Genomic DNA, 22,777 nt, shown 5'->3' with positions numbered 1-22,777 from the left:
CGGGTGAGCCGTGTGGGATGCTGGGGACCGAACCCGGGCGAGCCGTGTGGGATGCTGGGGACCGAACCCGGGCGGACCGTGTGGGATGCTGGGGACCGAACCCGGGCGGACCGTGTGGGATGCTGGGGACCGAACCCGGGCGGACCGTGTGGGATGCGGGGGACCGAACCCGGGCGGACCGTGTGGGATGCGGGGGACCGAACCCGGGCGGACCGTGTGGGATGCGGGGGACCGAACCCGGGCGGACCGTGTGGGATGCGGGGGACCGAACCCGGGTGGACCGTGTGGGATGCGGGGGACCGAACCCGGGTGGACCGTGTGGGATGCGGGGGACCGAACCCGGGTGGACCGTGTGGGATGCGGGGGACCGAACCCGGGTGGACCGTGTGGGATGCTGGGAATCGAACCCGGGGGACCGTATGGGTTGCTGGGAATCGAACCCGGGTCGGCCAACCCGGGCCGGCCTGGTGCAAGGCAAGCGCCCTAACCGCCGAGCTTCTCGGCCCTTTCGATCAAGGCGCGTCGCAGGCGGCTCCGGGGAGGCTCGGGCTGGACCCAGCAGCGCGTCCCGCCTCTCCCCGGGCCGGAGGCGCCGCGGCGTCACGTGACCGCGCGGTCAGCTGACCCGGCGCGGGCGGAAGACGCGGCTCCCGGCGGCGGCGCCCGGCACAATGGTGAGCGCTGAGCCGGGGCGCGAGGCGGGCGGGCGCGTGGCGGGCCGCGGCCCCGAGACCGCAGTGTCCAGCGCGGCCGGGCAGCTGGGCAGGCCCGCGGCTCGGCGTCTGGCCGCTTCCCGGGCGCGAGGGCAAAGGGCGCCCGAGCCCCGTGGCCGACACCGGGCCTTGATCCCCGGCGCCCCGAGACGACCCCCGCCCCCCCCCCCCCCAGCTGCCCTTTCTCGGCCTCCGGGGCCACTTGGAGACCCGGCCCGGAATTCCACCCAGCTGGCCCTTCGCGGTGCGCCCGGGCCTGGCCGGGAACCGTTTGCCCACTGCCTCTCCCTCCTCCGCTCCAGGGGGTCCCGCGGCCGCACGCGCCACGTGCCCCGGGGGGACTTGAGCTGGCGGGGCGGGGGGGGGGCGGAATCGGGGCACGTGACCTAAGATCGCTGGGAGTGAAGGTGCTTGTCTTGCACCCCCCGCCCGAGTTCAGACCCCCACGTGGCACACAGTGCTCCCGACCCCGCCAGGAGTGAGCCCTGAGCACCACTGGGCGTGGCCCCCAAACAAAAACAACGAGCCCCGCGGGGCCCCCCAGGAGAAAAGGAAAGAATATCGCCTTAGTACGGTTGATTGCACTTCTTTTTTTTTTGGTTTTTGGGTCACACCCGGCGATGCTCAGGGGTTACTCCTGGCTCATGCACGCAGGAATTGCTCCTGGCGGTGCTCGGGGGACCATATGGGGTGCTGGGAATCGAACCTGTGTTGGTCATGTTGGCTGCGTGCAAGGCAAACGCCCTACCCGCTATGCTATCGGTCCAGCCCTGATTGCACTTCTGACTTTGTCAGTAGCAGATACGAGAGGAGCTTGAGCAGCTCAGCTCTGGAGAGATTGCACGACAAGTAGAGGGCTTGCCCTGCCACGGGGCCACCCGGGTTTAATCCCCAGAGCCATAGCACAGCAGTAGGGCGTTCGCCTTGCACAGCTGGCCCTGAGCCGGGTTCGAGTCTTCCGCCCCTCTCCGAGAGCCTGGCAAGCTCCCCTTGTCGTATTCGATATGCCAAACACAGTAACAACGAATCTCACAATGGGGACGTTACTGGGCCCCCTGGAGCAAATCGATGAGCAACGGGAGGGCAGTGCTGCAGTGCTACCACTTGCACCCTTGTGCCCCAGCAGGCGCCATTCTTGAGCACAAGTGTCAGGAGTCTAAACCCTGAGCACTGCCAGTTGTGGCCTCCCAGCAAATGAAGACAAGCGAAGTATCTGGACGATGGTGGGGGCAAGCTCAGCGTATCGCTGCTTTATTGAAATAGAAGTGCACAGTCGATTACATGCAGAGCGTACAGTTGTTTTGGTATGCACAGACTTGCCAAAATAAAATTATGTGCACACCCACTAGCGCCCGAAATGGTAGGAAGGTCACTGTAGAAAGTGGGTTCAGGAGACCCATTGCCAAGGCAGTGTTTGAAAGGCCCAAGCAATAGTACAGTGGGTACAGAGTTTCCCTGGCATGCTACCCACCTGGGTTCAATCCCCAGCATCCCATATGGCCCCTTGCGTACCACCAGGAGTAATTCCTGCATGCGAAGCCGGGAGTAACCCCTGAGCATTGGTGGATGTGGCCCCCAAACCAAAAATAAAATAAAAAGTTAAAACAAAACACCCGAAGGACCTACTTGAGCAGAGACCAGGAGGGAGGGAGTGGCCAGGCTGCACCAAGGGGACAGGAGACCGAGGGGAGGATGGGCCTGGGGTCACAGCAACAGTGGGGCCAGTGTGGCCCGAGCAGGGTGGGGACTTTGGCCTGTGTTCTGGGGTCCGTCACACAAAGTGCTCTCCAGTATTTGTGGGGAAGGTGAAGGCCCATCAGAACAAGGAAGAGCGGCCCAGGGGGTATCCTCATCTTGGACAGGGGAGAAACGAGCCCCCTAAGCCCTCCCACCTGACTGAGCACCTCTCTCTCCCTGTCTCTCAGAGGTTCCGGTTCTGTGGTGACCTGGACTGTCCGGACTGGGTCCTGGCGGAGATCAGCACGCTGGCCAAGATTGTTGAGTGCCTGGGGTCCCGGGATGGGGTGGGGGCGGGGTGAGGCCCTTGGGGTTGGGGCCGTGCGCTGCCCTCCTCCCTCCTTGTGGCAGCCCCTGCTCAGGGGCATGGCCAGTGGGGTGAGGTGAGCCTCCCTGCACCCCCAGTCCTCCGTGAAGCTGCGGCTGCTGTGTGGCCAGGTGCTGAAGGAGCTGCTGGGACAGGGGCTCGACGTGAGTAATGCCAGTGCTCCCTGCCTGGAAGGTGGCCCTGGGAACCACCTTCTGGTGGGCGTGGGGCTGGGGAGATGGGAGCGGCACCCACTGAGCGCCCCCTTTTCCCATAGTACGAGAAGATCCAGAAACTCACTGCTGATGCCAAGTTCGGTGAGTCCCCCCCAACCCCCCGACTTTGGCAACCTCGGGGACTTGAGTCCCAGCTTCTGTGTCCACCCCAGGCCATGCCCTCTGCCAGCTTCCGGTCGGCAGGCCAGTGCTCGTGGCTCAGGGAGCAGTGAGTAAAGGTCACAGGCAGCAGGAGGTGACTGGTGTGCCCACCCACTTCTCCCGGCAGAGTCGGGCGATGTGAAGGCCACGGTGGCCGTTCTCAGCTTCATCCTCTCCAGCGCCGCCAAACACAGTGTGGACGGCGAGTCCCTGTCCAGTGAGCTGCAGCAGCTGGGACTCCCCAAAGGTACCAAGCTGAGGGCCTGGGGGGGCCCTGGGGAGTGTCGGTGTCCGTGTCTCTCACGGAGGGTGGACTGGGTGCTGATACCTGCCACCTCAGCAGCTGTTTGACCCTCAGAGCACGCCACGGGCCTGTGCCGCTGCTACGAGGAGCAGCGAAGCCCCTTGCAGGAGCACCTGCGGACCTGCAGCCTACGCAGTGAGTCGGGGCACAGGGGTGTGGTGGGGGAGTCTTACCTCTGTTCTAGAACATTCTAGAAGGTGCCGCAGCATGCCGGGTGCTGCCCTCAGAGGACATCGAGGGTCAGATGATGACTCTAAGGCTGGAAAGAGAGTACAGCCGGGAGGGCTGTATTTGATGCAGCAGCTAGCCCGGGTGCAACCCCCGGCATCTCATATGGTCCCCTGCACCCGCCAGGAGTGACCCTCGAGCACAGAGCTGCCCTGAGCACTGCCGGGTGGTGTCCCCCAAACAAAGAAATCAAAAGATGACTCAAAGGGCAGCAGTACCTGCTTTGCATCGGGGAGCCTGGCTTCCACCCGTACCCCTGTGTAATCTCCGGAGCCCAGAAAACAAACCTGAGAGAGGAGGCCGAGGACATGGCTCCCCAGGGGCACAGGCTCTGCACGCGGGCATTTGCAGCCATCGTCCAGGGCCCTCAGGGGGAGTACCAGGCTCCCCTGCCCCCCCATTCCCCAGCAGTACAGTTGTGGTCCCCCGACAAACACCGGCCCAGAGAGGAGGGCCGAGTCGCAGTCAGGCCCCCGACGCCAGCCTGCCAGCCACTGGGTAATCTCCCGCCTCGGGTACAGGACGTGCGCTGCTCCTGGGACAGCGTCTGAAGCCTGAGGAGCTAGGGGGTGTGGGCTGAGGCCTCGCAGTCTTTGCCCTGAGACCCTCCTCCCTTCCCCCCACCCCCCCAGTTAACCGGCTGGTGGGTGTGAGCTGGCGCGTGGATTACACCCTCAACTCCAGCCTGCTACAGACCGTGGAGGCGCCCATGCTGCACCTGAGACTGCAGCTGGCAGACGCCCCCGGCGAGCCCGCCCAGCCTGTGACTATGGCCCTCACGGTGAACAAGTTCCAGGTCCTCCTGGCAGGTAAGGAGGACTCGACCCGGCTGCACCTGGAGGGGTGAGGACGCCGACCCCCCAGCTCCTGACCGCGGCCCCCTCTCCCCACGCAGAGCTGAGACAGGCCCACGCCCTGATGGGCTCCCTGGGCTGAGGAGCCTCAGGACCCCAGGCTGAGTCTCTGCCCTCTGGACCCCTCCGCGGGCGCCTGGCAACATGGTTCCCTTTGGAGGGCTGTGAGCCGCGCGGTGGTCATCCTCCTGGACACAGGTTGTCTGCAGAGGTGACATGTGTGCAGGAGACGCCGGGCTTGATCCTGTGTCATTGCACCACACGTGCACACATGACAAGAACACACGCATTCCTCACTCCTCCCCCCAGCTCCTGACAACCAAAGTAAATAAATGCATCCAAGCTACAGCATGTGTGAACCGGCTTCTTGGGTTCTTCGGGTCAGAGGTCTTGGCGGGAGAGACCAGTGACATACACATCTTAGCCCAACGCTCACTTTTTTTGTGTGGGCCGCACTTGGCAGTGCTCAGGGCTCACTCCAGGTGGTCTTGGGGGACCATACAGAGTGCTAAGGATAGAATCCGGGTCAGCCACTTGGAAGGGAAGCACCCTGCACGTATTTCTATTGCTTCACTGCTGTCCCCCCACCCCATATATTTTTAATTTTAGTTTTTAGCTTGGGGGTTGCACCCTCAGGCCTCACTACTGGCTCTGCGCTCAGGAATTACTCTGGGCAGTGCTGGGGATCGAAGCTGGTTGGCCGTGTGCAAGGCAGACACCCTCCCTGCTGTGCTATTGATCTGGCCCGTGGATTTTATTTTTTGAGAAAACCTCCAAAGCAGTGTTCAGGGGGCCAAGGACAGCTGTCTGCTCGGCGAGTAGGGTGCTGTGGTCCACCAGAGCCATCCTCAGAAGAGCTTGGGGGCCATACAGTGCAGCCCCGAGTACCTCCCCACCCCTCCCTGCCCCCCCCCCCCCCCCCCCCCCCCCCCGCCCCCAGTCCTCTTCCCTCTCTTCCCAGTTTTGGCGCTTGTTTCAGAGAGATGCAAGCTCAGTTTAAGGGGGTGTTTTGATGTGCAACGATTTAAAATAGCTCCCCCAAAATAAATGCAGAGAAAAGGAGGGAGGCAAAATTACTGGAAGGGGGCAAGCTGGGGCTTCCGGTTCAGGCCCCTGAGCCGCTCCGCCTGGGTGAGATGCAAACTGCCCCCAGGCCCCCGCCCGGGGCTTTGTCCCAGTCCGCGCGCCTCCCGCTGCGTCCGGCCGTTGCACTGGGCCCCGCCAGGTGACCGGCCCGGGAACTACAGCTCCCAGCAGCCCCAGCTGTCCGGGCTAGCCCCGCCGCCGCGCGGCCGAGGGTGGGACCCTTGGGCTCCCTGGGCTCCCTGGGCTCCCTGGGCTGGCCGCGCCGCCCAGCGCCTGCCGTGCGCCGTTTTGGGTCCCCGAACGAGCCTTTGGGCGCCGCTGCACACACGCAGGTGGGTAAAGGGCCCGGCCGGCCGCTTCCCCCTTTCGGCCCGGCGCGCGGCAGCCCTGGCGCCTCCGCCCGGGCGCGGGGAGTCGCGGGGCAGGGTGAGGGGCTGGCGTGGCCCCCGGACCCCGATCGCGCCCGCAAGCTGCCCACTGCCCTGCACCTCGGCGCCTGGGGACCGCGGGCGCGGCCGGAGCCCCCGCCCCGACCTCACCCGACCCTCCGGGCGGGCGGCCGCTGACGCTCCCGGCCCTGGGGCTGTAACGGGGAGCAGAAGCGTGGGCCCCGGGTGGGCGCGGGGGGCCAGGGGCGCGGAGCCTCAGATCGGGGCAGGGGCGGAGGCCCTGAAGGCGCGTCCGCGCTGGGCTTGGAGCTCCGCGGGAGGACAGTGCGCCTGCAGCCGGCGAGGGAGGGGCGCCTGCGAGGTGGGCTGTGGAGTGGACTCGACCCTCGGAGCACCTGGACGGAGCACCTGGACTGGCTCCGGGGGCGGCCGCTGGGGCGCATCCTCCAGGCCGGCCCCCCGGGGCCTGCGTTTCCCAGCGCAGTGCCCGCGGCCCGCTCCCCGGCTCCCCACCAAGGCGGGCGGCCCCTGCGCAGTGCCCACTGGTGCCCCCTCCCGCAGGATGCCCGAGGGCCCCGAGCTGCACCTGGCCAGCGCCTTTGTGAACCGGGTCTGCAGCGGGCTGGTGTTCGGCGGGCGCGTGGACAAGTCGCCGGTCAGCCGCAACCCCGAGGTGCCCTTCGAGAGCAGCGCGTACCGCATCTCGGCCACGGCGCGGGGCAAGGAGCTGCGCCTGACCCTGCGCCCCCTGCCCGGGGCCCAGCCCCCCCAGGAGCCGCTGGCCCTGGTCTTCCGCTTCGGCATGTCCGGCTCCTTCCAGCTGGCGCCCCGCGACGCGCTGCCCCGTCATGCCCACCTGCGCTTTTACACGGCGCCCCCGGGGCCCCCGCAGGCCCTCTGCTTCGTGGACATCCGTCGCTTCGGCCACTGGGACCTCGGTGGCCAGTGGCAGCCTGGCCGAGGGCCGTGTGTCCTGGCGGAATACGAGCAGTTCAGGTAGGGCCAGGGCTCGGTGGGGGCTCTGGCGGTGCCTCGAGGCCGGGGAGGCGGCAGGGGAGCCCCCCGTGTCTCAGCCCTCTGCCTTTGGTCTTGTGGGGGCTCCCCGGCAGGACTCAGGGGCCCCGGCAGCCACTTCTGGCAACGCTCAACCAACCAGTGAGAACCGCCAGGACTGCCCCAGCAGGGCTGGGGGACACACCGTTATCTGGTGGAGCACTCTCAGGATACATGGGAGACCAGCAGTGGCCCAGAGACTGACTTCCCCAGCACCCTGGTGCTGCTGGGTGCCCCCTCAGGCTTCAGGGCTTTCAGGACGAGAAAAGCGAGCCCCAACAGTTGTTTCAGGCTGCGGGAGAGGACCGCTAATGGCATGGTTTCACAGCCTGGTTTTTGTGGTCTGCCACTATCTGGCTGCCCACTGGTCTGTGTCTCTGGTCTCCCCTGGGACTGTCCCCTCTAACTGCAACCCAGGATGTGATGCAGGCCACAGAAGGTGGCGAGTTGCTAGCCACTTTCTGTCCCTGCAAAGGAAACAGGTCTGGTTCCAGGCCTTCATCAGCTCTAGGGGTACAGTAGAGGCGATGGATGTGCTCCCTGTCCCCAGAGAGACAAACTTGGGGTGGGGTGGGGGAGGAGGGAAGCACAGGGGAACCTGGTTGACAGAGCCTGAAGCTGAGGCGGTAGGGGGGAGGGAGGTGCAAGGGGAGGGGTGCTGCAGGAAAGCCCAGGCTGTCACAGGGGGAGACTCTGACTGCTGAATACTCAGTAGTGCCCAGGGATCATTCCTAAGTGGGGCTTGGGGCACTATATGGGATGCCAGGGTTCAAATATTGGGTGCATGCAAGCCAAGTGCCCTACCTGCTGTGCTACTGCTCCAGCCCCAAGCCTGTGGCACTCACCCTTCCTCAGTGTCACACACCTCACTTAGGAGACGCAGTTGCCCGAGTGGGTGGGGCATCGCTGGACAGAGAGGGCAGCAAAGTCCTGTCCCCAGGTGCCTTCTTGGGGAGGCGTTTGTCTCTGTGGAGCTGAGACCCTCCTAAGGCTTCTCTCCCAAGTCAACTCTACTGCTTCGAAGCCTCGTGCTGAGCCCCCAACAGCTGTTCTTGGGGATCTGCTCCTCTCCAAGGAGGCCGCCGCCCAGGCTGACCCTCTACCCCCATACTGTCTGTTCTCTGTACCGTGCACACCTTCTTCATGCCCTGCCTGTGGCCGAATCAGTACTGTCCTGACCGCCTGCTGATGGTGTCCTCTGGCAGTGAGCCTCAGGGCTGCTCAGTAGCCAGGCTAAGTTCCAGCTGCTCCTATACAGAGCCAGGCCCTGCCTCAACGTTCAGGGGCTCCGGGGCCAGAGCAGTGGCACAGTGGACTTACACGCGACTGACCCGGACTCCATCCCCAGCACCTCATATGGTCCCCCAGTGCCCCACCAGGAGTGGCCCCTGACTGCAGAGCCAGAAGTAAGCCCAGGTGTGGCCCCCAAATGAAACAAAACAGGATGTCACGCGTGCTTTGCATACAGGAGTCTACTTGTCATTCACAGTCCCCTGAGCACTGCCCCCAAAGCACAGCCGCAGTCCCTGAGCACCCACCACAAGATGCGGACCCCAAAGTCTTAGTGTTTTGGCTGGAGACTATGTTCCGTGGGTTCTCAGGAACTTCTGCAGGGTGCTCCTTGAGGACTGCTCCCAGTGGTACACAGACTCCACCCTCTGAGCTGTCTTTGGCTCCTCCCTGACCCTGTTTTCACTTTGTTTACTTAGCTTTGCACTGCCGGGGATTCACACATGCGCACACACACAGAGCCCGGGGAATGGAGGCCTCGTGGTGATCTGCATAGGACAGACACAGACGCGTTTGTATCCCCAAACGTGTTGCTGATTGGCGTTTTTGACTTCTGGTAGCACTGTCCTCCCATAGTTCATCGATCTGCTTGAGCGGGCACCAGTAACGTCTCACAACACATTGTGAGACTTCTTGTTACTGTGTTTGGCATATCGAATACGTCACGGGGAGCTTGCCAGGCTCTGCCGTGCGGGCGAGATACTCTCGGCAGCTTGCCGGGCTCTCCGAGAGGGGCGGAGGAATCGAACTCGGGTCGGCCATGTTGGCTGCGTGCAAGGCAAACGCCCTACCGCTGTGCTATCGCTCCAGCCCTAGGGCTTGGAGAGAGATCGCAGCAGGCTGAGTGCGTGCTTTGCATGCAGGGGGTGCAAGTCTGATCCCCAGGAGCAGCCCAGTGCACAGTGTGACTCCAACACAATGGCTGCTCAGGGCTTACTCCTGGCTCCGTGCTCAGGGATCATGCCAGGTGGGGCTTAGTGGACCATAGGGGTGCCTTGGATTGAACCTGGACCGGCCGTGTGCAAGGCGAGCGCCTTACCCTCCTCACTGTACTCTCGCCCCAGGCCAGACAGTCCTATAAGGTTTCCACTGGACAGACAGGAAAACAGGTGTCTGCTGCCCCCAGCCTGGGGAAAGAGACCTGGTCTCTGTTCCCTCCCTCCAGCCCCTGCCGCCCAGTACCCGGGGAGGGCCAGGGGTGTGAGGTGCCCAGGCTGTGTTCCTCCAGGGACAATGTGTTACGAAACCTGGCGGACAAGGCCTTTGACCGGCCCATCTGCGAGGCCCTCTTGGACCAGAGGTTCTTCAATGGCATTGGCAACTACCTGCGGGCAGAGATCCTGCACCGGTCAGTGGCAGGCCGTGGGCACTGGGGCTGGCGCGGGCCGTGTGCACCCTCGCTGCCCCCTGCAGAGCGTGGCCTCCTCTCTCCCCCTCTGCAGGCTGAGGATCCCCCCTTTTGAGAAGGCCCGCACGGTCCTGGAGGCGCTCCAGCAGCGCAGGCCGGTGAGGGGGGGAGGGGGGCGGGGACGGGCCACAGATGCCGGCAGGCATGGCAGCGGAGGCTCACGCACCTTTGGGCCTCATTCTCCCTTTCTCTCTGGAGGGGTGCTGGATGAACCTTCCAGAGTCCTGCAGAGCTCGGGAAGGGCTCTTTCCCGGAGGGGGGTGGGGCTGCTGCCCACGCTGACCATCCCGCCTCACCCCCGCCCCTCCCCAGAGCCCAGAGCTGACCCTGAGCCAGAAGATCAAGGCCAAGCTGCAGAACCCGGACCTGCTGGAGCTGTGCCACTCAGTGCCCAAGGAGGTGGTGGAGATGGGTGAGCCTGGGGACACAGGCGGCCGCCCAGCTGCCCCGGCTCTGGCCGACTGTAGCCTGGGGCAGTGGCTGTCCCTGCTCAGGAGCGACCCTCCCTCCCGGCCGATGGAAAATGGACAGTGTCTTCCGAGCGGCCCACAGGGCAGACAGGGCAGGAACCTGAGCCCGACTCCTGGATGCAAAGGCCACGACCCAGAGGGGGGGAGACTCCTGCAGCCACACAGCTGGAGGGGGGCTTGCTCCCCGCCGCCACCCCCCGCTCTCCGTCCATCTGCCCATCAGCACCTGCAGCGGCGGTCAGAGCTAGGCCTAGCCGGGCTCCCCACTTCTACCCGAGTCCGCCCCGACCTCCACCTGTCCCTCTGTTCCACAGGGGGCAAGGGGTACGGGCAGGAGCTGGGGGACGAAGACTTCGCCGCCTTCCGCGCCTGGCTGCGCTGCTACGGGGCGTCGGGCATGAGCTCCCTGCGGGACCGGCACGGCCGCACCATCTGGTTCCAGGTTCGCCCTCCGGTGGGGAGCCCACCAGGCTGGGTGTGGGGGGATGCCCAGGGGGCCAGTAAGGCAGCGCTGACGTGCAGGGATGTGGTGCTCAGAAACCCCCAGGGGACAGTGATCTCAAAGGACGGACGCAAGCTTTTTCTTCGGGGGGGAAACTGACTGACTTCCGGCCCAATTCAGGCTGGCACCTCGATTTTCCTCATTCCGTTTTAGGGGGATCCTGGACCCCTGGCACCCAAAGGTAAGCAACTCCTCGGGTGACCGGTGAGGGGCGGAGAGGACAGCTCGCCAGCCGTCCCCACTCCTATTCTCGGTGTGTGTGTGGGGGGGGTGTCTGTGACAAGGGGCCAAGACTACAGAACCCTTAGCCCCAGGATCGATGTCCTGCAGGGGGCAAGTCCCGCAAGAGAAAAACCAAAGGAGCACAGAGGGGGCCCGAGGACAGAGTGGAGGTAGGTGCCCCCCCAAGCTGGACACACTCCCACACAGGCTGCTGGGAGCCGCAGGGGTGCAGGGTCCCAAACCCCCCTTCTCTGCCCTCTGTCTGCCTCAGGGGCCCCCGTCTCCTCCACCGCCTGACGGTCCCACCAAGACCCCTGCCAGGCCACGCAGGCCACGCAGAGGCCGTCCTGAGCGCAGCACAGCGCAGCAGCCCGTGGCGGCCAGCCCCCCGCAGGTGCCTGCAGCCCCCGAGAAAGGGAAAAGGCGGAGGCGGCCTCCCTCTGCGCCGCCCTCGAAGGCCCTCAGTGCAGGTGGGTGGGGGGGTGGATCCCAGGGAGGGGTGCTGTCCTCCCGCTGGGCCCTCACTTGTCCTTCCACAGGGCGACGAAGGCCCCGGAAGATCAAAGTTGACACCTCATCCCCGGAGCCGGAGCCGGAGCCAGAAGGGAGCCCGGCCTCTTAGCAGGTGCTCTCCGGCCCCCGCTGCTGCCTGCACCGCTCAGGAAGCCCCAGCCCTGCGCTCTGTACCTGAACCCCTGCCCTACCCCTCACACCCACGCGGAAAGCGCTTTATTTTTATAAACATAAACTTGGATTTTTGGGCACTTTCTGGCATGGATGCATGGTTGCAGGGCTGGCTGATCTGGGGGTGGGGCCGCCCAGTGCCCAGACCCCCCATCTCTACTGCTCTCCGCCCCTGGGCCGCTCCCCAGCCAGGGCCCACCCCTCACCCCCCAGGGCTGCTCTCAGGACCCCTTGCTGTGGCCCAGGCCCAGGCACCCACCACCTTGGAGCTTCCGCAGGAATCCGGAGCAGGGCTTTATTGTTCCAGAGGAGAGGGAGCCCGCTTCAGGCTGGGGGTGCGGGGCCCTCGCCCAGCCCGCCCGCCTCACTTCAGTGGGGGCTGCAGCAGGAGCAAGAGGGACTGCACTTGGAAGGGAGAGAAGCTGAGCTTCAGGCCGCTGTCCTGCATGGGCAGGTGTCCCTCGGCGTCGTACTGCTCCAGGAGGTCACAGCTGAGGAGAGGAGGGGCTGTGAGGCGGGACCAGGGCAGGTCCTGCACCCTCCCCCGACCCCACAGGAAAGCGGAGGGGGGGCGCACCCGCACCCCCACGCACAGGGACGCCCGGCCCGCCCCCAAGCCAGGGTCCACGCCCCACGCACAGGAAAGCCTTCTGGACCCGCAGCTCCGTGTGCAGCCAGCAGTCCACGTGGCTGCCGTGGGCCTCGTACAGCCGGAGCACCAGCGCGCGGCCGTCGGCCTCCTCGGCCTGCGGAGGGAAGTGGACATGGGCGCCGGGAGTGGGCTGGCCCGGGCTGGGCGCCGCCCTGGGGAGCCCCCCGACCTGCTTGACGGTCTCCAGCACCACGGCGGGCGATGACACCCAGAAGGCGCTCCAGGCGGTGGCGGGCGCCGGCCCTGGCGCGGGCAGCGCCAGCAGCGGGAAGTTGAGGTTGTAGGCGGCCTGGATGACGCCGGCGTCCTGGAAGGTGCCTAGACGGGGACCGGGGACCGGAGCCGGTGTCGTGCAAAACAGGAGCCCGGGGAGGGCGCTCCCGCGACCCCCGAACCCCCGCACTCACCCTTGTGGGGCATCAGCGCGTAGGTGAACTCGTGGCGCCCCATGTCGGCCGTGGTGTCGGGGGCCTTGGGCGCCCGCAAGCTGAGGCGGGGGATGTGGGATGGGCCGGGCTGCAGCAGCCCTGAGCCCCCGCGCCCCTCCACCCCGCGCCCCCCGGGAGGGCAGCACTTACAGAGAGAGGCTCAGCACCCCGCCGTGCACCGAGGCCCCGTATTTGCAGTCGTTGAGCAGCGCCAGCCCGAAGTTGTGCTCGGACAGATCCACCCAGCGGTGCGCCCATCCCTGGGGGGGTGGGGGGGGACAGACAGCGCTCCAGGGGCCGCCATGCAGTGGCCACTGCCTGGCCCACCCGGCCTGTCTACCTGGCCTGCTCCTGGCAGTCCCCAATCCACTACACCCGGCGAGCGAGCTGGGCCAGGAGCGTGTTCCTCCCCCCACACCCCACAGCCATCCCTCGCTGCCTGGCTCGGAGGACCCTGTACCAGCACCCCACACCCTCCCGTGTCAGACCTCAAATCGGGCCCAGTCCCAGGACGTGTTGTAGTGAGTGGGCCGCTGCAGGTGCCCAAACTGGACCTCATAGGTGGCCTGTGGGCTCCGCACCCGGGCCGGGAACTCCACCTTCAGGAACTTGTGGGACTCGTGCCAGTGTACCTGGGGGGGAGGGTGCGGAGCAGAGGGAGAGGGGAGAGGCATGGACCTGGGTGACCCTGCTCATCAGCTGGGGGGAAAGGCTCCCCCCAGCTCCCAGTCCCCCTGGCCCCCCGCTACCTCGGTATGGAAGCGGACGTAGGGGCAGCCGACGTCCAGCACCACCTCCTGGCTGAGCCGACTGTTGGGGCTGAGCTGCAGCATGAACCAGGCGCTGCCCCGCACCCCGCCCTCGGCACCCACTGCCAGGGTCCCCGGCTGGCCCAGCACCGGCTTCCTGTGGACAGCAGGGAGAGCGCAGAGCGCGCTTGGGGGCAGGGGCGCCCGGCAGCCCGTGTCCCCCTGCCCCCGAGCCCCGCACACTCGCACCGTGTCTCCAAGTGGTAATCCATGACATCCCACGCATCCCAGTACAGGGGGACATCGTCGAACAGCACAAACTGGTTCCCCACGGCGCCCTCAGCAATGGCCTCTCTGGAAGGACAAGGCGAGTGAGGCTGTCCAGTGGTCCCGCCCCGCCGTCCGCCACACAGGCAGGCGGTGGATCCAGAGGGCCCCTCTCCCAGCCTGCCCTACTCTGTGTGTGTGTGTGTGTGTGTGCGCGTGCGTGTGCAGTGGGTACAAGGGACCCCTCTCCCAGCCTGCCCTACTCCTGCGTGGGTCCAGTTAAAAGCACTTGGTGTGTGTGTATGTATAGGGGGGTGGTGGCTGTGTACATGTGTGCGTGTCTGTATGAGGGGGTAGCTCTGTATGTGTGTGTGTGTGGTGTGTGCGCACGTGTGTGTGTAATGGGGTGTGGTGGCTGTGGCCAGGGGATGAAGGGAGTGGGGTCCAGCTGCTGAGCCTGGGGTGAAGACAGGGAGGGTTTGGCACCTGCCGGAGGCCACCAGCACCAAGGACATCAGGCAGCCTGTTGGGTCCAGCCTCACCCGGAGGATACCGTTGTCCAGCGTCACGGAACCGTCGGTCTTGGTGGGAGGGTCCTTGAGGCTCAATCTGCAGGGGGCTTCCCCACTCCCCCCAATCCCGCTTCACTCATGCCCCCCCCACCCCCCAAACACACTGGGACAGACCTGCCCTCACCTCTTGCAGCACGAACACAGGTTGCTGGGGTGCTGGGGATGGCAGGGAGGTGAGGGCAGGTGCGGGCGCGTAGCCCATGCTGGGCACTGTCACCAGGGCTGGGGAGGACCTGGGTGTCAGGGCTCTGCTCAGGGGCCAGGGGGGCCTGCCTCTGGCTGGCCTGGCCCTCGGGCGCATACCTAGGCTGGGGGCCCCGCCGGCCCGGGGCAGGGCCAGCACTTCCGTGCGCGTCCAGGGCAGCGTGTTGATGAGAAGGAGTCCCTCGGGGCCCGGCTCCCCGGCACAGAGGGCAGCGGCTGCAGCGCTCAGCAGCTCACTGCCTTGAGCGCGGATGTCTGCAGGGAGACGTGAGGTCCTGGGTCACCAAGGGCGGGGCAGGGGCACCGGCTGGGCCTGGCCTCACCGCCTCACCTTCGTAGTGGCCCATGGCCTCCTCGGCCACCAGCTGGATGCAGCTTCCAGTCACCACGTCATGGAACTGGTTTAAGAGTAGGAGCCTGTGGGGGGCCAGGGCGGGGAGGGATGAGGCTGGGGGAACAGGTGCCCAGGAGGGGTCGGGGGTGAGGCCGGCAGCGGGCTGACCTCCAGAGGCGCTGCAGCTGGGCAGCAGGGTACAGGAACTGGGTGCTGCGGGCCAGGGCCAGGCTGCTGACCAGCTCCACGTCGTGCAGGATGCGCTCGCAGTCCCGGTTCCCCTTCTTGATCTGAGCAGGGGGCAGGGGCTCAGCCGGGTCTGCTTGAGGGTCTCGGCACCCTTCCCAGCTCCCCCCTCCCCCGCCTATTACCCTCCACGGGGCCTGACTGGCTTGCCAGGTGCTCCCCCATCTCAGCACCTGCCTGTGCACCAGCCCCCCCAACTCCCGGACCTGCGCGTGGGTGGTATAGGTGCCATTGTGCAGCTCCAGGAAGAGCTCCCCGACCCAGGTGCACAGCTGCTCCGACTGGCTCTGCAGCGCCGAGAAGAGCCGCTCGGGAGAAGAGAACTGCACCCTGCAGGGAGGCACCGACTGCAGCCCGGCCCCCAGAGCAGAGGGAAGCAGCGGCCCGGGTGGGGGACGCTCCCTGAGAAGCAGAGGCCGCGTGGGGGGAGCGGGCCCAGGCCTGACCTGGGCAGCCCGTCCGTGTTGCTCATCCGCTTCAAGCGGTCCAGCATGGTCTGCGTGGGGCCACCGCCGCCATCGCCAAAGCCAAAGAGGAAGGCGCTGTGATTGGTCCTGCCCTTGTCCCGGTTGTTGGTCACAGTCTTCAGCACCTGCGGGAGTGGCAGGTTGGCGCGGGGTGGCCCAGGCCAGAAGCCAGTCCCTGCCCGCCTCCTCTCCCCGGCCTCACCTCCTCCACGCTGCCCTGCATGCCGTAGGAGTCCCCGGGGGGAAAGTGGGCCAGCACACGGGAGCCGTCCAGGCCTTCCCAGAGGAAGGTGTGGTGCTGTGGAAGAGCAAGCCAAGTTGGGTGGGCCGTGCCTGGGGGTCCTGGGGAGCTCTTCCAGGACCCTGGCCAGCCCGTGTCCCGTCCCTGCCCCCAGCTCACCGGGAAGGCGTTCACGAGGTTCCAGCTGAGTTTCTGGGTCAGGAAGTACTTGATGCCGCAGCCGAGCATGATCTGGGGGAGCTGTGCCGAGTAGCCAAATGTGTCTGGCAGCCAGAACTGGGGAGCGAAAGGGCCTCCGGGGTCAGGAAGCGGGGTCCTGGCAGAGCAGCCCCGCCCCGCGCCTCCAAGGGGGTCGGCACAGTGCGCGTCGCCTACCTCTGAGCACATCTTCCCGAACTCCTGCAGGAAGAACTTCTGGCCCTGCAGAAACTGCCTCACCATGGCCTCTCCGCCGGGCAGGTTCCCATCCTAGAAAACCCATGCAGGGGGCGGGGAGTGCCGGGGGTAGGGGGTCTGGGCCGCTGCCCCAGGCAGGAGAAGTGGGGCCCTCTGACATGCGCCTTCAGTCTCTGGGCGAGAGAGATCACCCGGGGGCCCAGGACAGGTCCCCACAGACGCCCGCCCCAGAGCCTGTGGCCTTGGGGGCTGGAGGAGAAGTGTGACCTTGGGGGTGTGGGGTATGAGCGTCCGCAAACAGTCCCGGCAAAGCCCCGGAGCTGACCGACTTACCATCTCCACCCAGGTGCCCCCCACGGGAACAAACTGGCCCTGGCAGGCAAAGTCCTGGAGGCGGGCATACAGCCCTGGGTACTGGCTCCTCACCCAGTCCAGCTGCTGGGCCTGGGGGACAGGTGGGCAGAGCTGTGGCAGGGGCCAACCATCAGGTCCGAGCAGCCCCCCGGCCCCCTCGCCCACTGCTGCACCTGACCTGAGAGCAGGCAAAGATGAAGTCGGGGTTCCGCTCCATGAGCTGCACGGCTGTCACCCAGCTCCGTGCACATTTGCGCACCGTCTCCTTGAAGGGCCACAGCCAGGCTAGAGTCAGAGGGGACAGCGGGGAGAGAGCGTTTAAGAGCCCCGGTTCGCCCCTTACTGTGCCCCAGCAGGCCCGGGCCTGGCCTCAGGAGGGTGACAGAAGCCTCCTGTCCCAGCTGTCACTCTGAATCACTCTGCTGGTGGAGGGAAGAAGGGGGACTGTTGGATGATTCTCTCAGGGGGGGAAATGCAGGGGGCAGGCAACAGCCTGGCCGTGCCCAGGATCCTGGGAGACAGAGGGCACGGCTCCCCCATCCCGAGTCCTCCTCCGGGGGGTGGCTTCAGTTCCTTCCTCCGAGGGCTCCATGACCCTGCCACATCTGGGCCCAGCAGAGCAAGTCTTTGTCTGTGGTTCAGAAACTGCAGCTGCACCAGAATCCTCACCCTTGGGGAGCTTGTTATAAGCGTGAACATCCCCTAAGACCTTGCATTCACCAGGTTCAGATCTGAACTTCTGATCCTCCCCAGGAAACCTCCCCCGCCACCCCAGGGTGCCAGCCCCCTTCCCCATGACTTTCCCGTCATTCCTCTCCCAGGACCTGGGAACTCTAGTCAAACTCATAACTCATTCCCAGTGTCAAAGGTCTTCTCCTCCAGGAAGCCTCTCTTGAATTCCCCCAACCCAGCGAGGCTTCCCAGTCCCCACAAATCCATCAGGGCACCAACAGTGCTGGATTCTCGCCAGTCCCTGCGATCCTCCCGCCATGGTCCAGCAGGGGTCACAGGAGGCAGCACAGCTACCAGAACCCACACACCAGTCCCCGTGGCTTGGTCTAAAGGTGAGAGGAAGTCAAAGGCCCAAGAGTGGCACAAACTGAGGCCAGAGCGATAGCACAGTGGGTAGGGTGTTTGCCTTGCATGTGCCTGACCCGGATTCGATCCCTGGCATCCCATATGGCCCCCCTGAGCCCCGCCAGAAGTGATCCCTGGGTGCACAGCCCGGAGTAAGCCCCAAGTGTGACCCAAACACCAAACCGGGTGGAGTTCATGCACAATTCAATCAGCCTAATCAGTGGCTGAATAAATCGTAGTACTCCTACATTAAAAAAAAAAAAACAACAAAAACCAAAACCAAAAACCAAACCGAAACGAAAGGGAGTGGAGAAAGCTTGCTGAGGCTCACAGGGCTTCCTGGATGCTCACTGCCCCCTACCTGTGTCAATGTGGCAGTGGCCCATGGCATGGAGGGTGTGCTGACTTTCACCCCCGCATTGGGCAAAGAACCTGGAGGCCAGGGCCTGGGCTTCTGGGAAGGTGTCAGGCTGGGCAGGGTCACACACATTCACGATCTGGTTGGCTGTGTGCAGGGCCTGGAAGCTTCGCTGGTTGTCCTCGCCCAGAGCCTGCAGCAGAGTCTGCCCTCAGAGCCCCGTGGGGTGACCCCCTCCCGCTCAGCCCTGGACCCGTGCCCCCCCGCCACACGCACAGGGACATCCTCTCACACGCAGGCACGGACCCTGTCTTAGATGCCCGGACCCCAGGCTCTCACCCCGGAGACGGCTGTGTCTGTGGAGCTCGAGAGTGTGAGGGAGAGCTGGGGGGTCAGTACCTTGGCGATGCCCAGCAGCAGCTCCAGATCCACCAGGAGCCTGTGGACGTCCTGGCGGAACACGGCCAGCTCTGCTCGGCTCACCTGGAACGTCTTCTCGGGGTCTGGGGCTGCGATCAGGCTGCCCTTCCCGGCCCCCAGGAGCCCGTTGCAGGCGACTTCCACATAGAGGGTGAGGCTACAAAGGAGAGGCAGCCTCAGGCCCGGGGCTCCCAGGAGGCACCAGCAACCCCTCCAGGAGCAAACGGAGCACAGGTGAGCACTGAGGGTCAGGCTGGGGATGGCAGCCAGCAACAGCTCTGCCACCATCTGGGGAGTGGAAGCCAGGCGGGGCCGGACAATCTTAGAACAATCAATCTTTGATTCCAGAATTGTCCTTTTTTTGGGGGTGGGTGGGCCCACAGGGGTTGCTCCTGGCTCTGCACTCAGGAGCTCCTCTTGGCCGTGCTCGGGGGACCATACAGGATGCTGGGGATTGGACTTGGGTTGGCTGTGTGCCAGGCAAATGTCATTCATTCCTGCTGTCCTATCGTCCGGCGCTTTGAGGGCTGTCTTCCCAGAGGCCTGCCCTGCTCCTGGAGCCCTCCCTGCCCACTAAAACCCTGTTCAGAGTTCCGAGGTCTGATCTTTCAAAGTTCCCGCGGCTACCGTGGAGGTAGGCAGGGCGCGGCAGCTGGGCCAGGAGGTTGCTGCTGTCTTCAGAAGGCACGCAGGACGCCCCTGGCAAAGCCCACCCCAGCCCTCCTCCTATCACATTCCCCAGGTCTGGGGTGGAGCTCCTGTTCTGCGTCCCCAGAGCTTTTTCCTGGAGCCCCTGGTCAGGGCAGGTGAAGTGAGCAGGTTTCAGTTCCCCGTTGGGGACCACATCACTCGGGAGCCCCAGTGTCTGGAGACATGGGGCACAGCATCCAATTGAGAGAAGAGACAACGGTAATGTCTAGGAAGAGCTTTTAACGGCACCATAAAATGTCCAAGTGGTATCAGAAAAGACCACACCTGGAAGTGCTACTGAGATGGCCGCAGGGCTGCTAGCAACCGTCACCTGTGTCCTGGGGGGGTGTGGGGGTGTGGGGCTCTGGGCTTTTCTGCACTCGAGAAGGCAAACACTCCTCTTGGAAAAATCCTGCTGTGACCAGCTAGGAGACTTGAAGCTTGTTGTATGGGAGATGGGGGGGTGTTTCCAAGGTCCCTCGGGGCCTTTGACAAAGCCCGCCCTGCCACGCCCCAGCACAGGGGTTCACTCACCTTCGGGGGTCTTCTTCCCTCAGGCTGTCGGTCAGGATGTAACTGGTCTTCTCCCCCTCTTTGGTCAAACCCTGGAGGGAGTGAATCACAGAGAGGATCTGAGGCCTGGGGCCAGCCTGGATGAAGGAGCATGGGTGGGGGCCGGCCCCAGAGGGCTTGCCGGCTCTGGCTCTTCTCTCCAGCGACACAGCTGGAACCCTGCCAGCAAGTGCCCCAGACCAGAGGACTAGTGCCAGGACCATCAAGTGCAGCCAATTCACAGCAGAAAGGCCCTTGGTCTTACGGGAAGCACCCTGGGCAGGGGGCAGGACACATGGCTGCAGCTTCTGGTGGCTCTGAAGGAAAACTGCCGTGTGCAGGACAGGCTTGCTTCAGCCCCACTGGAGCCCCAGAAAGGCACTCAGGAGAGAGGTGTGCTGAACAGGGAGAGGGACAGGGAAGGTGGGGGCTGGCCACGTGTGGGTGGGGGCAGAGAGCCCCAGGAGAACTCCTGGCATGGTGCTTGGAATCACTCCCCTGTGCAAAGCATGCACTCCAGCCTCTACAGCCATTTTCCCCTCCCCTTTGCCTTCTTTCAGTATGGGAAGATTTTTTTTTGTATTTTTTGCTTTTTGGGTCACACCCAGCAATGCTCAGGGGTTCCTCCTGGCTCTGCACTCAGGAATTACTCCTGGCGGTGCTCAGGGGACCATATGGGATGCCGGGGATCGAACCCGGGTCGGCTGCGTGTAAGGCAAACGCCCTACTTGCTGTACTATGGCTCTGGCCCGGGAAGATTTCTTGGGGGGTGGTGGGAGGTCCATACCCAGCTGCGCTCAGGTTTTATTTCAGGTTCTGAGCTCACGGCTCACTCCTGGTAGGGGTTGGGGGAACCATATAGAGTGCTGTACTCTCTCTCCAGCTCCAAGAACAGCCAGGAGCATCACCAGGTAGAGCCTAACCCTACCCTACACTCTGCACCATCGCCATCGCCCCCCCCCCCCCAAAAAAAAACCAAACCCAGCCAAACCAAAACACCAGAATTATTGGAATTGATATGGGTGGAGTATAAAGAAGACACTAGTGTTTACCAGTGGGGGATTGTGAATAGGAGGGAGAGAGTCAGTACTTCAGGAAACTAAAACTTTAATTTTTTTGCTTCTCACTATCAAGAACAATCTGAAAGACTCCCCTCAAAGGCGATATGTGTGTGTATCTGTTTTTCACATATATATGAAAAATATATATTGGTTGGAACCAACAGGTCCATCATATGTATATATATATATATATATATATATATATACACATATATATATGAAAAATCAGGGGCACAGAGGAATAATACTGTAGGTAGGGCACTTTTCTTACATGCAGCCTACCCAGGTTTGATCCCCGGCATCCCCTACGGTTCCCCGAGCACAGCCAGGAATAATGCCTGAGTGCAGAGCCAGGAGTAATTCCTGAGTGTGATCCCCTAAAAAACAAACCAAAAAAAAAACCCACAAAAAAAGACAATTAGTTAAACACTAAAAATTGTGACTGGAGAGGTAGTACAGCAGTACAGCAGGTAAGGTGCTTGCTTTGCCATGAGCCTGACCAGGGTTTGGTCCTGGCACCCATCTCCCAGCACCACCAGGAGTGATCCCTGAGCCAGAAGCAAGCCCCGAGCACTGAGAACAAAAAATAAGGCCCCAAACGAAAAATAAACCTAAAAACTAGGTGACAGGGGTTTGCACTTACCTAGCCACGCAGGGAAGGTGGCTGGTCAGCGGCGGTGAGTGGTAATCATGGGAGGCATGGGAGCTACCCGTTCAACTTCCCAGTGTGTCAGGGACGCTGTCCACACAGCAACCCAGTTCTGAGGTAGGGCTACCTTAGGACAGGGGGGGCTACGGGCTGTGGGGTGGCCCTACCTGTCCCTAGAGCAGGGCTCCTCACCTGGACAGGCTGCCCATCTCGCCACACCAGGCCTTCTCCATCACTCTCCCAGCAAAAGTGAATTTCCTGACCCACCCAGTCTTCTGGGATGGTCAGCTCCACCTGGAACCAACAGGTCCACCATCTGCAAGAGAGCCGTAGGGCGCACCGAGAGGTCAAAGCCCGGTTCCTCTGCCCTGTTTCCTAGGATCAAGGACCGGGAGCAGGGGGCGTGAGACTTTCTTCAAGCATTCACGTGCATGACACGGTACTTCGTTTTCTGCTGGCTTTCGGGTTTTGCTCGGCCCATCACAGCGGGCAATGCTCAGGGCTCACTCCTGGCTCTGAGCCCAGGGACCACGTGGGACGCCGGGGATGGAACCGCGAGGCTGCAGGCCAGGCCAGTGCCGCCTACGTGCGTGGTCCCCGAGGGGCTCCGTTTGTTTGTTTTGGCTGGGGGGGGGTCACACACCCGGCGGCGCTCAGCTCAGGGGGTCCCCCTGGCTCTGCGCGCGGGGATCTCTCCTGGCGGTGCCGGGGGACCCTGCGGGGTGCCGGGACGGCCGGGGGGTGGGGGGGACACGGCCCGCGGGGTCACGCACGTGGGCCCGAAGCGGTCGCCGAGGCGCGCGGGCCGGAAGCGCTGGCGCACGGCGTCTCCGTAGGGCAGGCGCTCGGGGGTCAGGAAGCTGGCCAGGGAGGCGGCGGGCCGGCGGTCCCCGAAGAGCCTGCGGGAGGGACGCGGGACACGGGACGCGGCGGGTGGGCGGCGCCCGGCCTGGCCCCGCCCCCGCCCTGGCCCCGCCCCCATCTTCCCGGCCCCGCCCCACTCGCCCCCGTAGGCCCCGCCCCACCCCGGCCTGGCCCCGCCCCCATCTTCCCGGCCCCGCCCCACCCCGGCCTGGCCCCGCCCCATCTTCCCGGCCCCGCCCCCGCCTTCCCGGCCCCGCCCCACTCGCCCCCGTAGGCCCCGCCCCCATCTTCCCGGCCCCGCCCCACTCGCCCCCATAGGCCCCGCCCCCACCTTCTCGGCCCCGCCCCACTCGCCCCGGCCGGCCCCGCCCCCGCCCCCCGCCCCCCGCCCCGGCCCGGGGCCCCACCGGCCGCGGAGGTTACAGTCGGCGAAGTAGAGCGGCGAGATGAACTTCTCCACGCGCTCCAGCGTGGCGCGCCGGTGCTTGAGGGCCGGGGCCGCCATGGCCGCGCGCCGCTCTCCGGAAGGCCCGCGGCGCCCGGTTCCGGCCGGACGTTGTTCCGGGAGCACC

The 22,777-nt window shown here is 64.5% G+C and overlaps 3 protein-coding genes across 6 annotated transcripts; 2 read left to right on the top strand and 1 right to left on the bottom strand.

Moving 5' to 3' along the window:
- Positions 1–642: 642 nt before the first annotated feature.
- COMMD4 (COMM domain containing 4) lies at positions 643–4,678 on the top strand. 2 transcript variants are annotated; one of them, XM_056128772.1, is made up of 8 exons: positions 643–674; positions 2,639–2,710; positions 2,856–2,921; positions 3,035–3,074; positions 3,262–3,381; positions 3,493–3,573; positions 4,299–4,475; positions 4,562–4,677. In XM_056128772.1, exons 1-8 carry the CDS (start codon positions 672–674, stop codon positions 4,600–4,602), a joined length of 600 nt encoding a protein of 199 aa, XP_055984747.1. In that variant the 5' UTR covers positions 643–671; the 3' UTR covers positions 4,603–4,677. The 2 variants fall into 2 exon arrangements, with proteins under 2 accessions (XP_055984747.1, XP_055984746.1); XM_056128771.1 differs by lacking the exon at positions 643–674 and adding an exon at positions 1,930–2,017 and having other exon boundaries at positions 4,562–4,678.
- A 1,207-nt stretch (positions 4,679–5,885) lies between these two features.
- On the top strand, positions 5,886–11,635 carry NEIL1 (nei like DNA glycosylase 1). Its single transcript, XM_056128763.1, has 10 exons — positions 5,886–5,938; positions 6,557–6,991; positions 9,567–9,686; positions 9,781–9,844; positions 10,059–10,158; positions 10,531–10,658; positions 10,872–10,899; positions 11,049–11,110; positions 11,212–11,410; positions 11,480–11,635. Exons 2-10 carry the CDS (start codon positions 6,558–6,560, stop codon positions 11,560–11,562), a joined length of 1,218 nt encoding a protein of 405 aa, XP_055984738.1. The 5' UTR covers positions 5,886–5,938; position 6,557; the 3' UTR covers positions 11,563–11,635.
- Positions 11,636–11,963: 328 nt separating this feature from the next.
- On the bottom strand, positions 11,964–22,742 carry MAN2C1 (mannosidase alpha class 2C member 1). 3 transcript variants are annotated; one of them, XM_056128762.1, is made up of 26 exons: positions 22,613–22,742; positions 22,115–22,240; positions 21,534–21,657; positions 19,614–19,684; positions 18,369–18,546; positions 17,973–18,162; positions 16,713–16,819; positions 16,514–16,624; positions 16,160–16,252; positions 15,944–16,060; positions 15,746–15,841; positions 15,523–15,668; positions 15,283–15,406; positions 14,999–15,120; positions 14,828–14,913; positions 14,577–14,751; positions 14,417–14,514; positions 14,207–14,339; positions 13,703–13,807; positions 13,454–13,610; positions 13,193–13,336; positions 12,855–12,964; positions 12,684–12,763; positions 12,446–12,594; positions 12,264–12,370; positions 11,964–12,115 (listed from the first exon to the last, which is right to left on the bottom strand). In XM_056128762.1, the coding sequence occupies exons 1-26, from the start codon at positions 22,708–22,710 to the stop codon at positions 11,989–11,991; spliced, it is 3,174 nt and encodes a 1,057-aa protein (XP_055984737.1). In that variant the 5' UTR covers positions 22,711–22,742; the 3' UTR covers positions 11,964–11,988. The 3 variants fall into 3 exon arrangements, with proteins under 3 accessions (XP_055984737.1, XP_055984736.1, XP_055984735.1); XM_056128761.1 differs by having other exon boundaries at positions 14,207–14,301; positions 14,596–14,751; XM_056128760.1 differs by having other exon boundaries at positions 14,207–14,301; positions 14,417–14,751.
- Positions 22,743–22,777: the final 35 nt, after the last annotated feature.

The sequence above is a fragment of the Sorex fumeus genome, unplaced genomic scaffold (genome assembly GCF_029834395.1).
Source record: "Sorex fumeus unplaced genomic scaffold, SorFum_2.1 ptg000067l, whole genome shotgun sequence".
Lineage (NCBI taxonomy): Eukaryota > Metazoa > Chordata > Mammalia > Eulipotyphla > Soricidae > Sorex > Sorex fumeus.
The sequence above is the reverse complement of the archived record's forward strand: the minus strand, read 5'-3'. Positions and strand labels throughout refer to the sequence as shown.

What these genes read in the sequence shown, in the direction of transcription:
- COMMD4 (XM_056128771.1), top strand. Translation starts at nt 1,934, where the DNA reads ATGGTGGGGGCAAGCTCAGCGTATCGCTGCTTTATTGAAATAGAAGTG. An exon ending in TGCTGGGACAGGGGCTCGAC is followed by an intron (nt 2,922 to 3,034) that starts GTGAGTAATGCC and finishes CTTTTCCCATAG; the next exon opens with TACGAGAAGATCCAGAAACT. An exon ending in CACTGCTGATGCCAAGTTCG is followed by an intron (nt 3,075 to 3,261) that starts GTGAGTCCCCCC and finishes TTCTCCCGGCAG; the next exon opens with AGTCGGGCGATGTGAAGGCC.
- NEIL1 (XM_056128763.1), top strand. Translation starts at nt 6,558, where the DNA reads ATGCCCGAGGGCCCCGAGCTGCACCTGGCCAGCGCCTTTGTGAACCGG. An exon ending in GGCCCGAGGACAGAGTGGAG is followed by an intron (nt 11,111 to 11,211) that starts GTAGGTGCCCCC and finishes TGTCTGCCTCAG; the next exon opens with GGGCCCCCGTCTCCTCCACC. An exon ending in CTCGAAGGCCCTCAGTGCAG is followed by an intron (nt 11,411 to 11,479) that starts GTGGGTGGGGGG and finishes GTCCTTCCACAG; the next exon opens with GGCGACGAAGGCCCCGGAAG.
- MAN2C1 (XM_056128760.1), bottom strand. Translation starts at nt 22,710, where the DNA reads ATGGCGGCCCCGGCCCTCAAGCACCGGCGCGCCACGCTGGAGCGCGTG. An exon ending in GGCCATGGGCCACTACGAAG is followed by an intron (nt 14,752 to 14,827) that starts GTGAGGCGGTGA and finishes GTCTCCCTGCAG; the next exon opens with ACATCCGCGCTCAAGGCAGT. An exon ending in GATTACCACTTGGAGACACG is followed by an intron (nt 13,611 to 13,702) that starts GTGCGAGTGTGC and finishes TGCTGTCCACAG; the next exon opens with GAAGCCGGTGCTGGGCCAGC.